Source organism: Miscanthus floridulus, chromosome 4 (assembly GCF_019320115.1).
Source record: "Miscanthus floridulus cultivar M001 chromosome 4, ASM1932011v1, whole genome shotgun sequence".
In the NCBI taxonomy this organism is placed as follows: Eukaryota; Viridiplantae; Streptophyta; class Magnoliopsida; order Poales; family Poaceae; genus Miscanthus; species Miscanthus floridulus.
In genome coordinates, this window is record NC_089583.1 from 98,850,616 (window position 1) to 98,867,470 (window position 16,855).

The window sequence follows — 16,855 nt, forward strand, 5'->3', positions numbered from 1 at the left end:
ATCATGTACTCATCAATAGTTGCCGTTACCCTATTTTATTAAATTGCAGATTTGCAGTTAATAACTGTTTCTCTAAATTTTAATAGGATCATGTTATCAAGAAAGTATGATTCTTGCAATGACAACAGAAAGAAGAAAAAGTAAATAGATGACATGATACAGTCACAAAGATGGGTTCTTCATAAATTTCTTAAGAGTAATACAAACACTTCAAGAGATCGAGATGCATTGACGATAGTTGCTGTGGAGGAGCCAGCTAATGCTAATTCAGAAGATCAGGATCATATGAAAGACAATGTTGACACCGACATGGATGGACGTGCTTGGTCGGGACTCCAGAAACGGAGGTCCCGGGTTCAAGCCCTGGGTGACGCTCTCGCTGGGAAGTGAGAGACGACACCGGCCAGACTAGAATCTCGTCCCCTAATTAACACCAGCCAGACTAGAATCTGGTCCCCTAATTAAGCTTCCAAATTGAAGCAGCAGGGTACCCCAACCTCTGCCCTCTATATAATGTGAGTGATCATGAGCACGTACTGTATTTAATTCAGTTAATTGCATATTATTAATATGTTGTGTAGTACTAATAGTATTATCATGTTTATATAAAAAGATCAAAAAATTTAGTTTCGTTCTAGACAAAAAAAAAAAACAACCTTAGGACCGGCCCTGCGTAGGAATAATAATCGGTAGCGATCATCATATCGATGAGAAGCAACAAAAGGGAAATACTGGAAGATGCTGGAATTGACAGTACAGGCCACTTGGAAACCGATAGGCCGTGCAGCTACTATAGGCTAATTAATTGGTAGTAGTAATTACTCGTGACAAATGAATACACACACACACTCATGACTCATGCATGATGCATCCCCTGATCCCCCTAACATTAATCCAAGCTGGCTGCTGGCCTGCCGCGCTAGCTGAGAAAACTATAAGAGCAAGGCTAATAATACAGCCGGCTTGCTGGCTGTAAGATTTTTTGCAGCCTTCTCTCAGCCCACTCATACAGTAGTTAGCTCTTTATAGTTAATACATGGCCTACTTGTCTCTTTCACAGACTTTCTTGGTTCTTGTGCCCAAGCCGGCTGTAAGCTTACAGCCCGCTTCTCCTCTCTCTTCTCCCCTCTCTCCTCCACCTTAGCATTTAGTCGGCTTACAGCCTGTTATTATACTTGCTCTAAATAGCTTACGGGCTTTGACTGAACACCCAGTTGAACAGAGGCTATCATTCTTCGCTTGACCATCCATCCCTGACCAAATTCACAAGTCAGGACTACATGTATATGCCAACCGGTTTGCGAATGATGGTAGTATACTATGTATCATCCTAGTTATCGATCGGTCATGATTCAGATGTGCTAAATGTTAGGTTGCGTTTGCAAATGATAATTCGGTACTGGTTGTAAACAGCCAAGTACGATTTGGGTTCTTATTGGCACATGCACGCACGCATCACAGTCAGCCTACACATATCAGACCTCGCAATCGCTAAGACACGGAGAAGAAGTAGACATACACATACTACATGTGCGTTATTTTGAGCTGCAGCCTGGATGGCAGCCCAATCGGAATGAGACGGGAGATTAGGATGCGGACAAGCGCACGTAACAGGAAGCAAAGAATCAGCGAAACGCTCACAAGTAGACAGAGCAGTTGTAATAATAATAATGATATAATTAATCAATTGCTCCTGCCGAGTACTCCTAATCAGCAGCAAGCCAAGCAGAAGATATTGAACTGGTCACTGCAAGAGAGAGAGAGAGAGAGAGAGAGAGAGAGAGTGTAGGAGGACTATTGGACAGGTAACCACGACGGCGACAGGTGCCGTAGCCGACAGCTGACCGCTGCGCTGGCGCCCGGGTGGATGCGGTGTAGGCGCCATCCCCCGGGCGCGCGGCTGCGCTCGCCTCGCCTGTGCGGCTGTGCCTCGTTGGTGCTGCCGTTATTGAGTTGAACCCGGCCGGCCTGGTATATAAGGCCGCATCTCCCCCATTCTCCCCCTCCCCGGACACACGGTTCCGTTCCGTCGTCGTCTCATTGTCAGTCAGCCACAAGTTTCTCTTGTCGTCTCCTTCACCGACGATCGCGCGTTCCTACATCAGGCGGTCAGGTGAGCCTCCTCGCCGCCTTGCGCGTTGTTGTTGCCGTCCGTATCATCAGTTCATCACAGCTTGCTTGGTTTTCTTCTGGTGTCCGGGCTTTGATTCGCGTCGTATGGGGATCTCGGGTAGGGTACCGTGCCTGGTTCTCGATGAAGACACTGTGCCAATCATGGGGGGAAAGGAGATTCAGATTCGCAACACTATCTGTATATTGCTAATGTATATATGTCAGAAGTTACTGCCGAAATGCATGCATGATCCAGCTGAGCAACTGCCATTTTCCTCCTTGCATTTTAAGCTTTATGAATCTCGACTTGCCAGCACAATTCACATGGGCCATGCGTCCAGGTAGACATTCCTGAAATAAGTACAAGACCGGCACGCTTATTAGCCGTTGGAAGGGGCACACAAATTTGGGCTGCCAAAAGCTATGAATGGACCTGGATTTTCTGCTGTTTATCCCCCATTTCCAGGGGAAGATTCTGCCTTTTTATTTGCATTCGTTTATTTTTTGAAAACGAAACATGCAAGCGGTCCAAGCAATGTGGAGTTGTCCTTTTCAAATCTCAACCAGAATGTGTTATAGAGTAGGGAAGGCCTCATCATTGTAACCACGAACTCCTGCTTTTTTTTTCTTCAGATTCTTCCAGATGCTTATTCCCCCCTTTTCTCTGAATTATTTTACCAGGGTGGAACATCCTGCACAGAATCCGGATAGCCACTGGCCACGTATTCAGGAGACGTCTGAAATCATCCTTCAGCTAGCGTTTGTCAATCAAGCAGATCAACAAGGGCTTAATCCTACTAATTCAGACGAGGATGGGTTTCTTCTCATTGTTTCTTGTGGCTTCTATGCCAGTCGTCCAGGTCCTGCTCATAGGTGCCATTGGAGCTTTCCTGGCTTCTGGTTTCAGCAACGTTCTGACGACCAGTGCTCGAAGGGATATGAACAAGGTGAGCTCTGTCCCAGTTTTCCACACAACGTTTTCACAGCTAGCTTTGGTGAACGTTGTCAGAACCTAATCTCAGTTAAATTGCTGACAGGTTGTTTTTACTGTATTCACCCCATGTTTGATGTTCGCCAGCCTCGCGAAGACGGTCACGCTCGCGGACGTCATTTCTTGGTGAGTAGTAGTATGCATCATCGTATTTTTCAGAGCCTTGAGGAAGGAAGTAGTACTGAACAGAGTCATTGAAAGTCTGTGCTTTTATATTTGTAAGTATTCTAAGCGCCCTAATGAACACACGCCTTCTGTTCTTCAGGTGGTTTATGCCAGTTAATATAGGGATCACGTTCATGATTGGTGGCACTCTGGGTTGGATAGCTTGCAACATCTTGAAGCCACCACAGCACTTTAGGGGCTTGATCATGGCCTTCTGCTCAGCAGGTTCAGTTTCGTCAGTGGAAGTTCATGTTCCATTCCTCTTCGGCTAGCCTTCATATATGCACAACAGAAATCAACAATGGCCTCTACTAACAAATGCAGGAAACCTTGGAAACCTGATACTCATAATTGTCCCGGCTGTATGCGACGAAGATGGGAGCCCGTTTGGGAAAGATCCAAGCATTTGCCGCTCACGCGGTCTCTCGTACTCGTCCTTGTCCATGGCTGTAAGTTTTCCTTTTTTTTCCTTCTTCTTTTGGATCCATCAAAGGGCTACCTATCTTCTTTGTTTCACAGATATATATACATACATACACAAGTCTAGTTTACCAGTTTGAGTGTTCTTGCATTCGGCAGCTGGGTGGGATTTTCATATGGACACACACGTACAGCCTCATGCAGAAGTCAGGTAAGCTGTATCACAAGATGCATTCCAAAAGCATCCAGTGCCCAGCCGACAGCGACGAGGAGCATTCAGCTGCCGACGCTGACGAGGAGGCACCTCTTCCGACGTCAGTTAAGCCTGGTGAGCACGAGCACGAGCACGGGGAAGAAAACCAAATTGTAAGCTACTCCCTCGGTCCCTAAATGTCGGCCGTTTTCGCTTCCCGAGAAATAACTTTGACTAAATATATATTAAAAATATTAATATTCATGATACATAATTAATATCGTTAGATAGATATTTGAATCTAGTTTTTTAATAAATTTATGTGGAGATAGAAATGCTACACGTATTTTCTATAAATCAAGTCAAAGTTATTGGCATGCAAATCGTGACGACAAACATTTATGGACAGAGGGATTAGTTTATGCATCGTCGGCCATGGTCGTTTCTTCACGTGGCGTCTTCAGACAAACTGACTTGCAAGAAATGGTAATGCAGGAGGCCCCTCTCTTGTCCTGTGAGAGCGAGGTCGCTGACAAGGGGTTCTGGACGAATCTGAAGGACGCTGTCCACCAGTTCATCGAGGAGCTGATGGCGCCACCCACCATATCCGCAGTATGTTTCAGTTTCAGCATTTCTCGCTTCTCACTTCACAGTGGCACGTAGTTGGAAGGACCAAATCTGATGATGTGATGCTGCATCTTGGGTCAGATAATTGGGTTTGTTGTTGGCCTGGTCCCATGGCTAAAATCCCTAATCATCGGTGACGGAGCTCCTTTTAAAGTTGTACAGGATTCCCTCCAGCTGATGGGGTAAGCACATAGAAGTATTTCATTTTGCCGAGTGCTGTCTGTCTCTGCCAATACCTCTTCAGGTTACTCATGGTTTGTTTGTTTCTCTTGCAGCAATGGCGCGATTCCTTGCATCACCCTCATCCTAGGTGGAAACCTGACTCAAGGTGGGTGCTATTTTGATCAGACTCAGCGGCGATCCAGCATGTCCACCACCTGGACGGCCGTGTTCTGAAACTGCTCTGAAATCTGAATGTGCGTGCAGGGCTTCGGAAGTCGGGGCTCAAGCGTAGGGTGATCGTCACGATCCTGTGCATCCGCTTCGTGCTCCTCCCCCTGATCGGGATCGCCGTCGTCCACGCCGCGTACGGGCTCGGGTTCCTCTCTCGCGACCCGCTGTACCGCTACGTGCTGATGGTGCAGTTCGCCGTGCCTCCTGCGATGAACATCGGTACGCGCTGGAATTCTGAAACCAATCAATGGCGCTCTGTTCCTGCTAGCTTGTTTCCTGAGACTTGTGTGATTCAGGAACCATGGCTCAGCTGTTCGACGTTGGACAAGAGGAAAGCTCCGTGATCTTTCTCTGGACGTACCTCGTTGCCGCGGTTGCGCTGACGACGTGGTCGACGATCTTCATGTCCATTCTGTCTTGATTGAATCCAACGCCGGAACCAACGCGCGATCACATTTCTGAGCCTGGTGCTGCTCAAAACATTCAGCTTAGCAAGAGGCAAGGAGGAGGGGATGATGATGGGTCTCAAGTAGAGCCAGTCGGAGCAAGACTGCAAGAGCTAAAACTACCTGTTTAGAATATATACATAGGCAGTAGGCTATGATCCAATGATCATTCAGGTAATTATTTATTATTGTATTGTGTTGGGCTGATGGGCTGACCTATTAGTCGCCGATTGGCATAGTTCAAACAATCATGAAAGTGGAGGGTTCCATTTTTGTTCCATTTATATCTACCTTATAATTTTAAACCCCACTAGAATTCTAGGAATTTTTTTATATGTAAGACATCCACCTCAGCAGTCCAATAACGCATGCAACGCAAGCTATCCACATTAGCATACCACACTACCCGCTAAAATTCAATTTCACGATTCCCACAGTAACGCACTACCCTTCTAGTTGTAAAAGAGAATGAAGCTAGCTATGTACGTGGCAGTCTCATCCAAACCATCATTCACTAACATGCATTTATTTTTTTACAATAATTAATGAGAACTACAATTAATTAATTGTACGGAAATAAATATTTTAAAAAAATATGTGCTTAAAAAGAGTTGTTATTTAAAAAAATAAAAATAATTAATGAGAACTATGATTAATTAATTGTATGGAAATAAATATTTGTAAAAAATGTGTGCCTAAAAAAGAGTTGGTTTTACTCTCATTAATTATTTTAAAAAATTATTTTTTCCATGTCCATGATTTACTTTTATTTGCTATATTGTATGAGATACCTGTGATGTTCTTATAGTATACATGATGTCTATGATTTGTGTTGGGATGTTCACTTAGTATAAATTACTATAAAGCAATGCACGGCGTTGCCGCGCAACAGCACGTGGTTCCACATGGAACCAGTTATATATACATCTATAATACTAGCACAAATCTGAAATTATGAGGTATTTGTTAAGATATAATATATACGTCGTATATGTGAGTTAGGGTTAGTAGCATTAGATCTGTCCAAAGGATTTATGTGAAATAGTTTTCTAATATGATCATAGGATACCATCACCATGAAACTTAAGTCTGTTTAAAAATTCAAAACTCAAAACACATCCTTGTCCGCGTGAGGCAGCTGGATCGACTTGCACATCTGCACCAAATCTGCAGCACACGGTGAGCCAGCCCTTATGTTGGAGCACACGGTGAGCCAGCCCTTCTGTTGACTTGTGTGTACTCTGAAACCTGTACATATCCTGTTCTTATGCTTCTTAGGTAATGTACTTGTTAAGTGCCTAATTTAGATCCTAATCATAATTAGGTAGTATTATTATGTCCTCAATAGATTAGTTATAGAAGATATAAACATCCAATGGATCTAGATACATCGAAAGACCCAAAATAGTCTTTTATGGTTCTCTGCTACTTATTTTGCCCCGCTACTTCTTTGTCCCACAGTTGCCTGTCTTTGGGTTTTCTGGAGACTCAATAGAGATGATTTTGAAACCAGGGTTCTGCATCTTTAGATACTTTTCGACATATATCTTGTACCTGCTTATGCTGAGATTGTATAAAAAGGGCGTACCCACTGCAGAGAGCTCCCGCTCTGTGCGGGGTCTGGGAAAGGGTGAATTGAACATTTGAATTGCAAGATGCGATATTTAGTTTACATTATGATTGGCAAACACAAGGGTTGCGAAATAACATTATATTCCCCTGCCGATATTGTACAGTGATTGTGATCCAAGTCTCATACGGGTAAACTTCTTTTACATGCTTGTACCATTTATGGATGCAACCAGTTGGTAAATGTTACATTATCAAAAATTTGTTTCCTAAGGTTCAAAGCTCAAAACTCTTCCTTTGTAATTAAAGCAACGACAGATACAACAATTTAGAGCTTCATATGAAACAATTGTTTAAAAGTACATCTGAGGTTCCCAATGAAACTACATTACCAAAATCAGTGGCCTTCAAATCCTACTTAAGAAATCTGACCAAGCAAATACGCAATGCCATGTCATGTGACTGGACAAAATACAGTGCTCCTTGCCTTGCAGATGCTAGGCATAAAAATTCAGAAAGCATTGCACACCCATTTATTTATTAATCAGATGTGGTCATATGGTATGAACACAATCTCAAATCAACAGATAATTCTTGACAGTCAAAACAAATATGAATAATTTAGTTTTGTACTCATTATATAGTGAGTTTGAATGTCTTTTCTGCAAAGATGTTCTCTCAGTTCATTCAGACAGTGTTTTCTCAGAAATGCAAATGAGTGCATGAGTACCAATTCTTTTTAATACACATTAAAATACATAATTAGTATCTAGTGAAAACATGACGTGCTGATAATTACTATCCAGTGAAAACATGACGTGCTGAATAGAGGGCTGTGCATATATATAACCCCGAATTATGGTTGGTAAATCATTATGAAATGTAAACTATTGAAGAAGTATATGAGCATAAGATAGGAGAAACATGGTAAAGAAATATGTACGCAATATGTTGCAGGCACATCGGGATTAAGTGGCGAAGCTAGGGTAAAATAGAGGGGGGTGCGAGATAAAGAAGTGATAAAAACATCTATGAAAATGAAGAAGCCCATTGATAATATTGATTGCTAACTTAGTATAACGCTAACAAAAATGAGTTAACATATACAAAATACACATTTACTTCAAATATTTACTACATCCATTTAAAATTATAAGACGTTTTGGCTTTTCTAGATACATTGATTTTACTATGTATCTAGATTCTAGACATAGTTTATATCTAGAATTCTATAGGCATAATAAAAGCTATGTATCTAGAAAAAACAAAATATCCTTTAATTTGGAATAGAAGGAGTACTTAACATCTTTGTTAATTCAACTACCTAAAAAATGTGAACAAATAACTTAATTTATATTTTTAAATAATTATTCAATGCAAATAAAATCAGTTATACAATACTCTACATTCAATCTTCTAAATCATCTAATCTCCATACTTTCATTGTCGTGAAGCATTGAATCACTTATTGCAAAGGCAAACGATCCTACTGCAACTAAATATCCTTTAATTTGAAATAGAAGTACTTAACATCTTTGTTAATTCAACTACCTAAAAAATGTGAACAAATAACATAATTTATATTTTTTAAATAATTATTCAGTGCAAATAAAATCAGTTATACAATACTCTACATTCAATCTACTAAATCATCTAATCTACATGCTTCCATCGTCGTGAAGTGTGAATCACTGATTGCAAAGGCAAACGGTCCTACCGCAACTAAGGGCGTCCCCAACAGTTAGCTATTCTGACGTGGACAGGGAAAAAGTAGGAGATAGAGTAGTCACTGGCGACGAATAAATAGCTGAACTATTTTATGTAGTCTAAGAATCTGAGAGGAACATGTGGGTCCAATAGTACATAGAAAAATAAGAATGTATAAAATAGTATTTATTTTTATCTCTCACCTCCGTGTAAGCTAGCTACCTAGCTAGACCATTAGGGACGCCCTAAGCACAAAGGGGTTAAGCTATGGAGCAACCTAACAAACCAATAACAATTAGCCGGCACCCGATGCTCGATGGGGTAGGCAAAGCGATGCCGTCCGAGATAAGGCCAACAGTGGAGGGGAAGAACGGGTTTGCAGACCTGTGGCCTGTGGGTAGTTCCTTGAAAATTGGTTGCCAATCTCAATTAAGGCCTGGTTTAGTTTCCAAAAATTTTCACCTCAAACTATCACATCGAATCTTGCGATACATACATAGAGTATTAAATATAGACGAAAAAAATTAATTGCACAGTTTGGTTGGAAAATCGCGAGATGAATGTTTTAAGACTAATTAGTCCATGATTAGCCATAAGTGCTACAGTACTAACATGTGCTAATGATGGATTAATTAGGCTTAATAAATTCGTCTCGCAATTTCCAGGCGAGCTATGTAATTAGTTTTTTTTATTAGTATCCGAAAACCCCTTTCCGACATCCCCGAAACATCCGATGTGTCATCCAAAAATTTTCATTTCGCGAACTAAACACAGCCTAAGCTTTTGTCTGTGTTGTCTAAGCTATGGGGGGTGCAGTATGTTGGGAAAAAAGTCCAAATTACTCCTCTTAAGTTTAGCATTTGTCCAAATCACCCCATAAACTTATATTTGGTTCAATTTACTCCCTCCAACTATTTCAATTGGAGGGAGTAAATTGAATCAAATGTTAGTTTGGGGTTATTTGGACATAGGCTAAACTTGGAGGGAGTAATATGGACTTTTTCCTATGTTGGGTCAAGGGGGTGCGTAAAGGGCCAAGATATGGTGGTAACAATTTAGGGGGTGTTTGGTTCACTCCTTACCTCCTAAATCTAGTCATATTTAATTACTTTTATCAAACACTATGACTCAATGGGACTAAAAAGTGCATTAGCCAACTAGTCATCCAAGTGTTACTAAATGGGACTAATACCTTGACTAAAAGGGACTAAAAGGTCTCTTTTAGTCCACCAAACCAAACAGGGGTTACTAAACTTTAGAAGCTAGTTTAGGTGACTAAACTTTAGGTGGTGTGAACCAAACACGTCCTTAATTTCATTTTTCTTGAGGCTACAGCTGCACCCATAGCCTTTAACTGGGCTTCGCCCCTGTCTGGATTCTATTAGAATTTAACATTAGTGTATAAATCAAAGGATTCGAAAGAGGAAAATTGAACTTAACTGATTAGAGGTTACGTGATGGTTGGTTTCTCACATGTAATAGTCGCGTTGGATTCGAAAGAGGAAAATTGAACTTACTTGTTTAGATCTTCCCAGCGATGCGCATGTCGCTGATGGTTGCGTCGGTGGTAGCCGAATATTTAGGTGCCCTGGGGCTGAGGTAGATGTCATTGTGGTAGGAGATGAGGTAGACGTCGTTGTGGTCATTGTCAAACGACCCTACGCCACCGCAGCTAGTCTGCGGTCCTTGTCCCTCCGCATGGCTCTTGCATGGCTATGCCGCAACCCCGCATACTTGCGCCCCCGGCCATCCAGGAGGCCTCACGCGCGCCCCGGTGACAAGGGAGATATTACATGTGTAGAGGGTGATGATGGAGCATGTCCATGACGTGGGTAAGGAGGCAGGGCAGAGCGTCTGGGTCCTCTGGGATGCCCTCCAGCCTCTGCGATTAGAGCACCCCGGCGGTTGACCGAAGCGGACAGATGCGCTCGCAGCACACAAGGAAGGGCATGCGGAGGGAGGCACTGTGGCTGCGGCAGGACATGGGAGGCGGCGGTGCGAGGCCGACGGAGGGGAGCGGGAGGAAGAACGCGGCGGGTAGGTCTAGGGTGCAAGGGGTGACAGGAAGGGTCTGGAGCAGCCTCTAGTCTAACGGTTCTTGGAAGTCCAGAAAAAGATCCGGTGGCTGAGTATTTAGGAAGGCATGGCTGAATGAGGGGCCAACACGTGGCTGAACGAGGGGCCAGAGTTCATGGTGCAAGATTCGTCAAGTAAAAAACACGATTATCTTTGAGTATTCATATGATGTTTGCGTAGAATGCATGTGATGTTCTACGATATATTTATGAATATTCACGTTATACATATGGAATGCTTACATAGTATATGTGTGATGTTCATAAAGTATAGTTATAATGTCATAGATGTTCATGGGGTATAAATATAATTTTCCTTGTACTACGCCAAAAACTAGTTCTTTAGTTTTTGGTCGGTAGACTCAGACTAAGGGGGTGTTTGGATCCAGCTACTAAAATTTAGGAGGTGTGTCGGGAGAATGTTGCATGGGGTGTTCGGATACTAATAAAAAAACAAATTACATAATCCGTCGGTACTCTGCGAGACGATTTTTTTTAAGCATAATTAATCCGTTATTAGAACATGTTTACTGTAGCAAAACATTGTCAAATCATGGACTAATTAGGCTCAAAAGATTCGTCTCGCAAATTAGTCGTAAACTATGTAATTAGTTTCGTAATTAGTCTATGTTTAATACTCTATGCATGTGTCCAAACATCCGATGAAACAGCGACTAAAATTTAGGAGGGGCAACAAACACCTTCTGAGGCTTGTTTGTTGAGCTACAGCCGCCCAAAAACTAGTTTTTGGTTTCTGGTCGTTAGATTATTATTATTAGTGTTTAAATAAGTTTTTAGCTTCTCGGCAAAAAAAATCTCAGCATGTTCTTCAGCTTTCAAAAGTCAGTTTTAACCGTTTAGCAGAAGCAACAAGAAAACTAAAACAAATATGCCCGAAATAGAGTAGCATCGATATAGAGACGGAGTGACATTGATTTGTCACTTGCGCAGGTCAGATCGTCCTTGGCTAGGTGCACTATCGCACCGCACATTCACCATACCGGAGCTTCAAGTTCACCGGATCCCCGGAGCTTGAAGCTCCGGCCCCTCCTTCGCCTCCGTCGGCACTGGACCCAGGCATCTAGCGCCCGCGCCCGCGCACGCGCGTGCCGGCCCATCGGCGCCCCGCGCCAGCGCCTCGCCACATAAGCCCCGTGAATCGCGCGGACGGCAGCCCATTCTATCGACCGGTTGGCCCGCTTCGATTTCCACCGGCCGGTGATGTCCTCCCGTCCCGTGCCCGTCCGGTCCATCCATTCCATCCAAGCGTGGCGTCACCCACCCCTCATCGGGCGCCTGCTTTCCCCAACTCCCACTCCAACCCAACCACCACCGCCCAAAATAATCCCGCGTCGCCTACCCGTCCCGGCGCGACGCCATGCTCTCTGTCTCCTTCCTCGCCAAGCTCCTCGCTATCCTCCTCCGGGGCATCCTCCTCCACCTCCACGCCCCTACCATCCCGTCCTTCGCGCACCACTTCTTCTCCACCTAGCGGTCGAACTCGCTCTGCTGCTCCCATGCCGAGAGCTCTGCAGAGATCTGGCAGCAACAGCCTAGCCTCCCTGCTCCGCGCCGAGCCACCGGACGATGTGGTCCTCGATCTGAAGCGGACCGAGCGTGATGGACGCCGCCGCAGGAGGAGGAGGAGCTGCCTCCGGCTGCCCCTCGGCGCGGCCGGTGCGTGCCGCGTCTGCGCCTGCGACGAGATGGACTCCTCCGCCGCGGCCCCGCGCCGGCGCACGCCGGGGAACGACGACGAACACGAGGATGGTGCGGCAGTGCAGTGCTTCGCCTGGAAGAAGGGTGCCGCCGCCGACGACGCGGCGCACCGGCCGTCGGGAGCTGGTGCTGGTGCGGTGGTGGTGACGGAGGCGGCCGCGGCGTCCGTGGCGGTGCTCCCGGACGACGTGATGGAGATGGTGCTGTGCCGGCTGCCGCTGGCCTCGCTCCTTGCGGCGCGGTGCGTGTGCAGGCGGTGGAGGGACCTCACCGTCGCGCCGCAGTTCCTGCGGATGCGCCGCGAGGAGGAGCCCGGGCCGCGCCGGACGCCGTGGCTGTTCCTGTTCAGGGTGGACGGTGACGTCGGGTGGGGCGCCGCCCCTGCCCCGGCCGTGCACGCGCTCGACGTGGCCGCGCACCGGTGGTGCCGTGTCGAGGCTGGCGGGCTGAAGGGGAGGTTCTTGTTCTCCGTCGCTGGCGTCGGGGATGACCTCTACGTCGTCGGTGGGCGGTCCGGTGGCTCGGATGCCAGCAACGGCAAGGTGAAGACACACAAGGGAGTGCTGGTGTTCAGCCCTCTCACCGGCTCGTGGCGGAAGGCGGCGCCCATGAGGACCCCGCGGTCTCGCCCGGTGCTGGGCGTGTTTGAGATGTCCGCCACCTGCAGCATACTCCACACTCGCGCAGAGAAGAATGTCCGGCGCGGCAAGTCTCGGTTGGGTGGCGCCTCCGCTGTGTACGAGGACCCGCACCGGCTCTCGCTCAGGCGCCTCCGGCTCAGGGACATGCTGAACGAGGACACTGATTCCAGCCTCGTTTCGTCTCATAATGGCAAATCCGCCGGACAGGAGGGCGAGGAAGGCCAACCGAGACTCGCCATCGTCGCCGTCGGTGGGCGCGGCCGCTGGGACGAGCCACTGGTGTCCGGGGAGATATACGATCCCTTGGTCGACAGGTGGGTTGAGATTGCTGGGTTTCCCACCGACGTCGGGCTGGCCTGCTCCGGCGTCGTCTGCGGCCGGATGTTCTACGTGTACTGCGAGTCGGACACGCTCGTCGCCTACCATCTGGACAAGGGCTCCTGGGTCGTCATCCAGACGCTCCTCCCGCCTCCGCGGCTCCGCGACTACGCCCCGACGCTGGTGTGCTGCGCGTCCCGGCTGTTCATGCTCTGCGTGTCGTGGTGCGATCGCCACGGGCCGGTGAACCGGAGGGAGAAGGTGGTGCGGAAGCTGTTCGAGCTTGACCTCAGCTCGCTCCAGTGGACCGAGGCGTCGGCGCACCCGGACGCGCCCATGGATCCCAACGCGGCGTTCGCCGTCGGGCAGGACAGGGTCTACGCCGTCGAGATGTTCAGGATCTTCGGCAAGGTGCTCGATTTCGTTACGGCCTGCCGGGTTTCGGAGACCGAACAGAAGTGGAGCCGGGTTGGCCGGGAAAACGCGGCGACGGAGGCCGACACCATGTCCTGCAGGCTGAAATCCATGGCCGTCCTGCACTTGTAAGTTGTAACTGCTGTTTACTTTTGATTTTTTTCTTCTTCTTCTCCCTATAGTCTGCTTGCACAGATTTGTTGTTTCCATGAGCAGACATGATGTTTACACATCACAGCTATTGCATTATTCATTTATTTGTTGACATTACAGTGACGATTCATACTCATGGCGTCATGGTTCCGGAAATTGTTTTGTATTCTGTGACAGTGATCAGACTCATTCTCAACATCTGTATGCAGTACCAACTCATATTTAATTGATGAGCCCTAGTTCTTGTTGCTTGCTTTTTGTCAAGAGCTAAACTAACCACCTTCAGTGCACTTGTACGCTCCTTAATTTGTGATGGTTGTCAGTCTCATCTCCATGATTATATATATCGTTGATTCATTCGGTTGGTACAGATCCAGCGAGGCCGTGATTTAATTAAGGCATGTGACACATACATTGTGGCTTAATCACCCTTATCTTGCCCGAGCAGTCTGTATAGAGTACAGACTAAACCATAGATTTACGTCATGTTCGCTTGTCTTATAATTCGTACTTTTTCAGTTAATGAATAGTATTTTTCTCTCACAATAAATCAGCGAACAGTATTTTTAGCCATGGCTTATCAGTCAAGCGAACAGGACTCAGTGGTTGGCTTTTGCATAGTTTGAGTACGACATGGGATATTATCCGCTAGGTATTCGTGGGGGAGGCATCCTGGCATGTGTACAACTTTCTTCATGCTCGTTTCATAAGGTTCATTTGAAAATCCAAATTAGAGTATGTTTGGTTCGCTTAGTAGCTATTAAATTTAGTAGCTTTTAGTCATTTTAGTAACTTTTTAATCAAACGCTACGACTAAAACCTACTAAACGAGCTTTAGTCCTCTCTAGTAACTCTGAAGTTACTAAAAGTGATTAAACCATTTAGTAGCTACTAAAGTTTAGTAATTCGAACCAAACACCCCCTTATATTGCTTATCGTGCATGTTCTAGCATGATTTTGTGAGCATTTTTTTCTCTCGTGCAAAGGGGGACACATCTTCACTCATGCAAATGAGAAAATTGTAAGCATAACAGATCTTTCTAGTAGGGAATCCTCCCATGTAACATCCTAGGCTCGGCACAGGCCCACTCTATCGAGGGGTGGGCCCTACCTACGTAGCAACCTGTTTGCGCTTTCGTTCTCGCTTCGCGTAAAACGGTTAACGGTCAGGCCGTCCGGACTAAAGGCTGGTTGCGCTGTGTTTCGCGATGCTACAGTAACTCGCATGAACCGTGACTGCGCAACAGTGCTACGCCGCCACAGTAACCCCGATTTGCCTGGCCCACCTCGTCGCTACAGTGCCCCCCCCCCCGCAGCTATGGCCTCGGACCACAGCCCACGCGTACAGTTACAGTGCTCGCCCCAACTGGAATTCGGTCCATTTAGGCGGGGATGTTACAATGACCCCCTAGGATTCGACGTCCTCGTCGAATGCTAGACTGGCTTACCATATTCGGGACAAATGCTCAGGATCGACTCTTGTCGGGTACCATAAAAAGGGGTCTCCTAAGCAAAAACCGAAAAAATCGCTTAGACCCTGTCAAAATCAAAGCCAAGAGACAACTACTGGCTAACCCCCACCTTGTCCGAGGCTACTGACTCTCCGTCTCGCTCGAGGCCTCGCACAAAAGGCCTCAGACAGGCTACCGATTCTCTGCCTCGCTCGAGGCCTCTCACGAAAGGCCTCAGACGGGGTACCGATTCTCCGTCTCACTCAAGGCCCCCACACGTGAGGCCTCGGATGGGGAACCGATTCTCCGTCTCGCTCGAGGCCCCGCATGTAAAGCCTCGGACGAGATGCTAATTCTCCGCCTCGCTCGAGGCCGGCTCAGCAACAACCCCGCCGCCTCCGCCTTGACCGATCTCCCTGACGGAACGTCATGTCCAACTAAACGTGACCAACCACTCCCGCGACGTCAGTCGGACGATGGCTCGACACAACGGAGTGGCCGACGAGATGGGAAGTCGCATCAACACCAGGCCGTCCGGGACAGGACAGGGCAGGGATTACCGGGCGTTGTGCTCGATACTGTGCCCACGATTGATGCCCACACTACACTGTGCTACCTAACCCCTGCTCCAAGAACAACGCGGCGTGGGGAGTCAAGTCCAAGTCACTGTAGCCTCAGAATCAGTGTATAGGACCAACTGCTCCCTCCGAGCCTCGGCAATCCACTTCAGGGTCTCGGCAACCTCGGGATTCACGCCCGCTGAGCCCCCCCACAATGGCTCAGCCTCGGCACCAACTGAGCCTCGGCTCTTTACACTACCAGCACACAGCGACCGGCACGTCGTCCGCCATGCCCTGCGTCAAGCTATCACTAGAGCTCCCACGTCGCACAGGATCGGGTGTGACCGGCGCGTCGCTCCAGTGCACCAAGGACAAAAGACCGCTCCATTGACCATGCCGCCACAGTGACAAGCTATAGGGCTCGGACACGCCACCTCCGCTTACATGACGCCGCGCAGCAAACACATGTATCACTCCTGTCCCCCCTTCAACTATAAAAAGGGAGAGACCGGAGCCGTTTCTAGGACACGGACAGACAGACAGGCGAACACAGACAGACTCACTCACTCACGCGCAAGCGACACTCTGTAGCACGCACGCTTCCCTGCTGCCTGAGATCAACATCTCAAGCAATCCACACTGCTCCACGCAGAGACCTGGGACTAGCTCCCTCTCTCGCCCAGCTTGTAACCCCCTACTACGAGCACTTCGGTGCAAGGAATACAAGATCGATCTCTTAGACTGGACGTAGGGCACTTATTGCCTGAACCAGTATAAACCTTGTGTCTCTTTGCATCACCATTTGGGATTAGGGGCACACAGTACATTTTCACTAGTTGGTTGAGGGCCCGCCGATCCAAAACACCGACAATTGGCGCGCCAGGTAGGGGATCTACTGCGT

General features: G+C 47.1%; 2 protein-coding genes across 6 annotated transcripts; both read left to right on the forward strand.

Moving 5' to 3' along the window:
- The first annotated feature begins 1,957 nt into the window (after positions 1 to 1,957).
- LOC136552286 (protein PIN-LIKES 7-like) lies at positions 1,958 to 5,631 on the forward strand. 5 transcript variants are annotated; one of them, XM_066543820.1, is made up of 11 exons: positions 1,958 to 2,113; positions 2,794 to 3,059; positions 3,150 to 3,229; positions 3,369 to 3,493; positions 3,593 to 3,717; positions 3,848 to 4,054; positions 4,377 to 4,493; positions 4,590 to 4,690; positions 4,784 to 4,836; positions 4,935 to 5,120; positions 5,198 to 5,631. In XM_066543820.1, exons 2-11 carry the CDS (start codon positions 2,925 to 2,927, stop codon positions 5,320 to 5,322), a joined length of 1,254 nt encoding a protein of 417 aa, XP_066399917.1. In that variant the 5' UTR covers positions 1,958 to 2,113; positions 2,794 to 2,924; the 3' UTR covers positions 5,323 to 5,631. The 5 variants fall into 5 exon arrangements, with proteins under 5 accessions (XP_066399917.1, XP_066399918.1, XP_066399919.1 ...); XM_066543821.1 differs by having other exon boundaries at positions 1,993 to 2,692; XM_066543822.1 differs by having other exon boundaries at positions 2,007 to 2,113; positions 2,235 to 3,059.
- Positions 5,632 to 11,944: 6,313 nt separating this feature from the next.
- LOC136552287 (F-box/kelch-repeat protein At5g42350-like) lies at positions 11,945 to 14,191 on the forward strand. Its single transcript, XM_066543825.1, has one exon. The coding sequence runs from the start codon at positions 12,216 to 12,218 to the stop codon at positions 13,920 to 13,922; it is 1,707 nt and encodes a 568-aa protein (XP_066399922.1). The 5' UTR covers positions 11,945 to 12,215; the 3' UTR covers positions 13,923 to 14,191.
- The last annotated feature ends 2,664 nt before the right edge of the window (positions 14,192 to 16,855 follow it).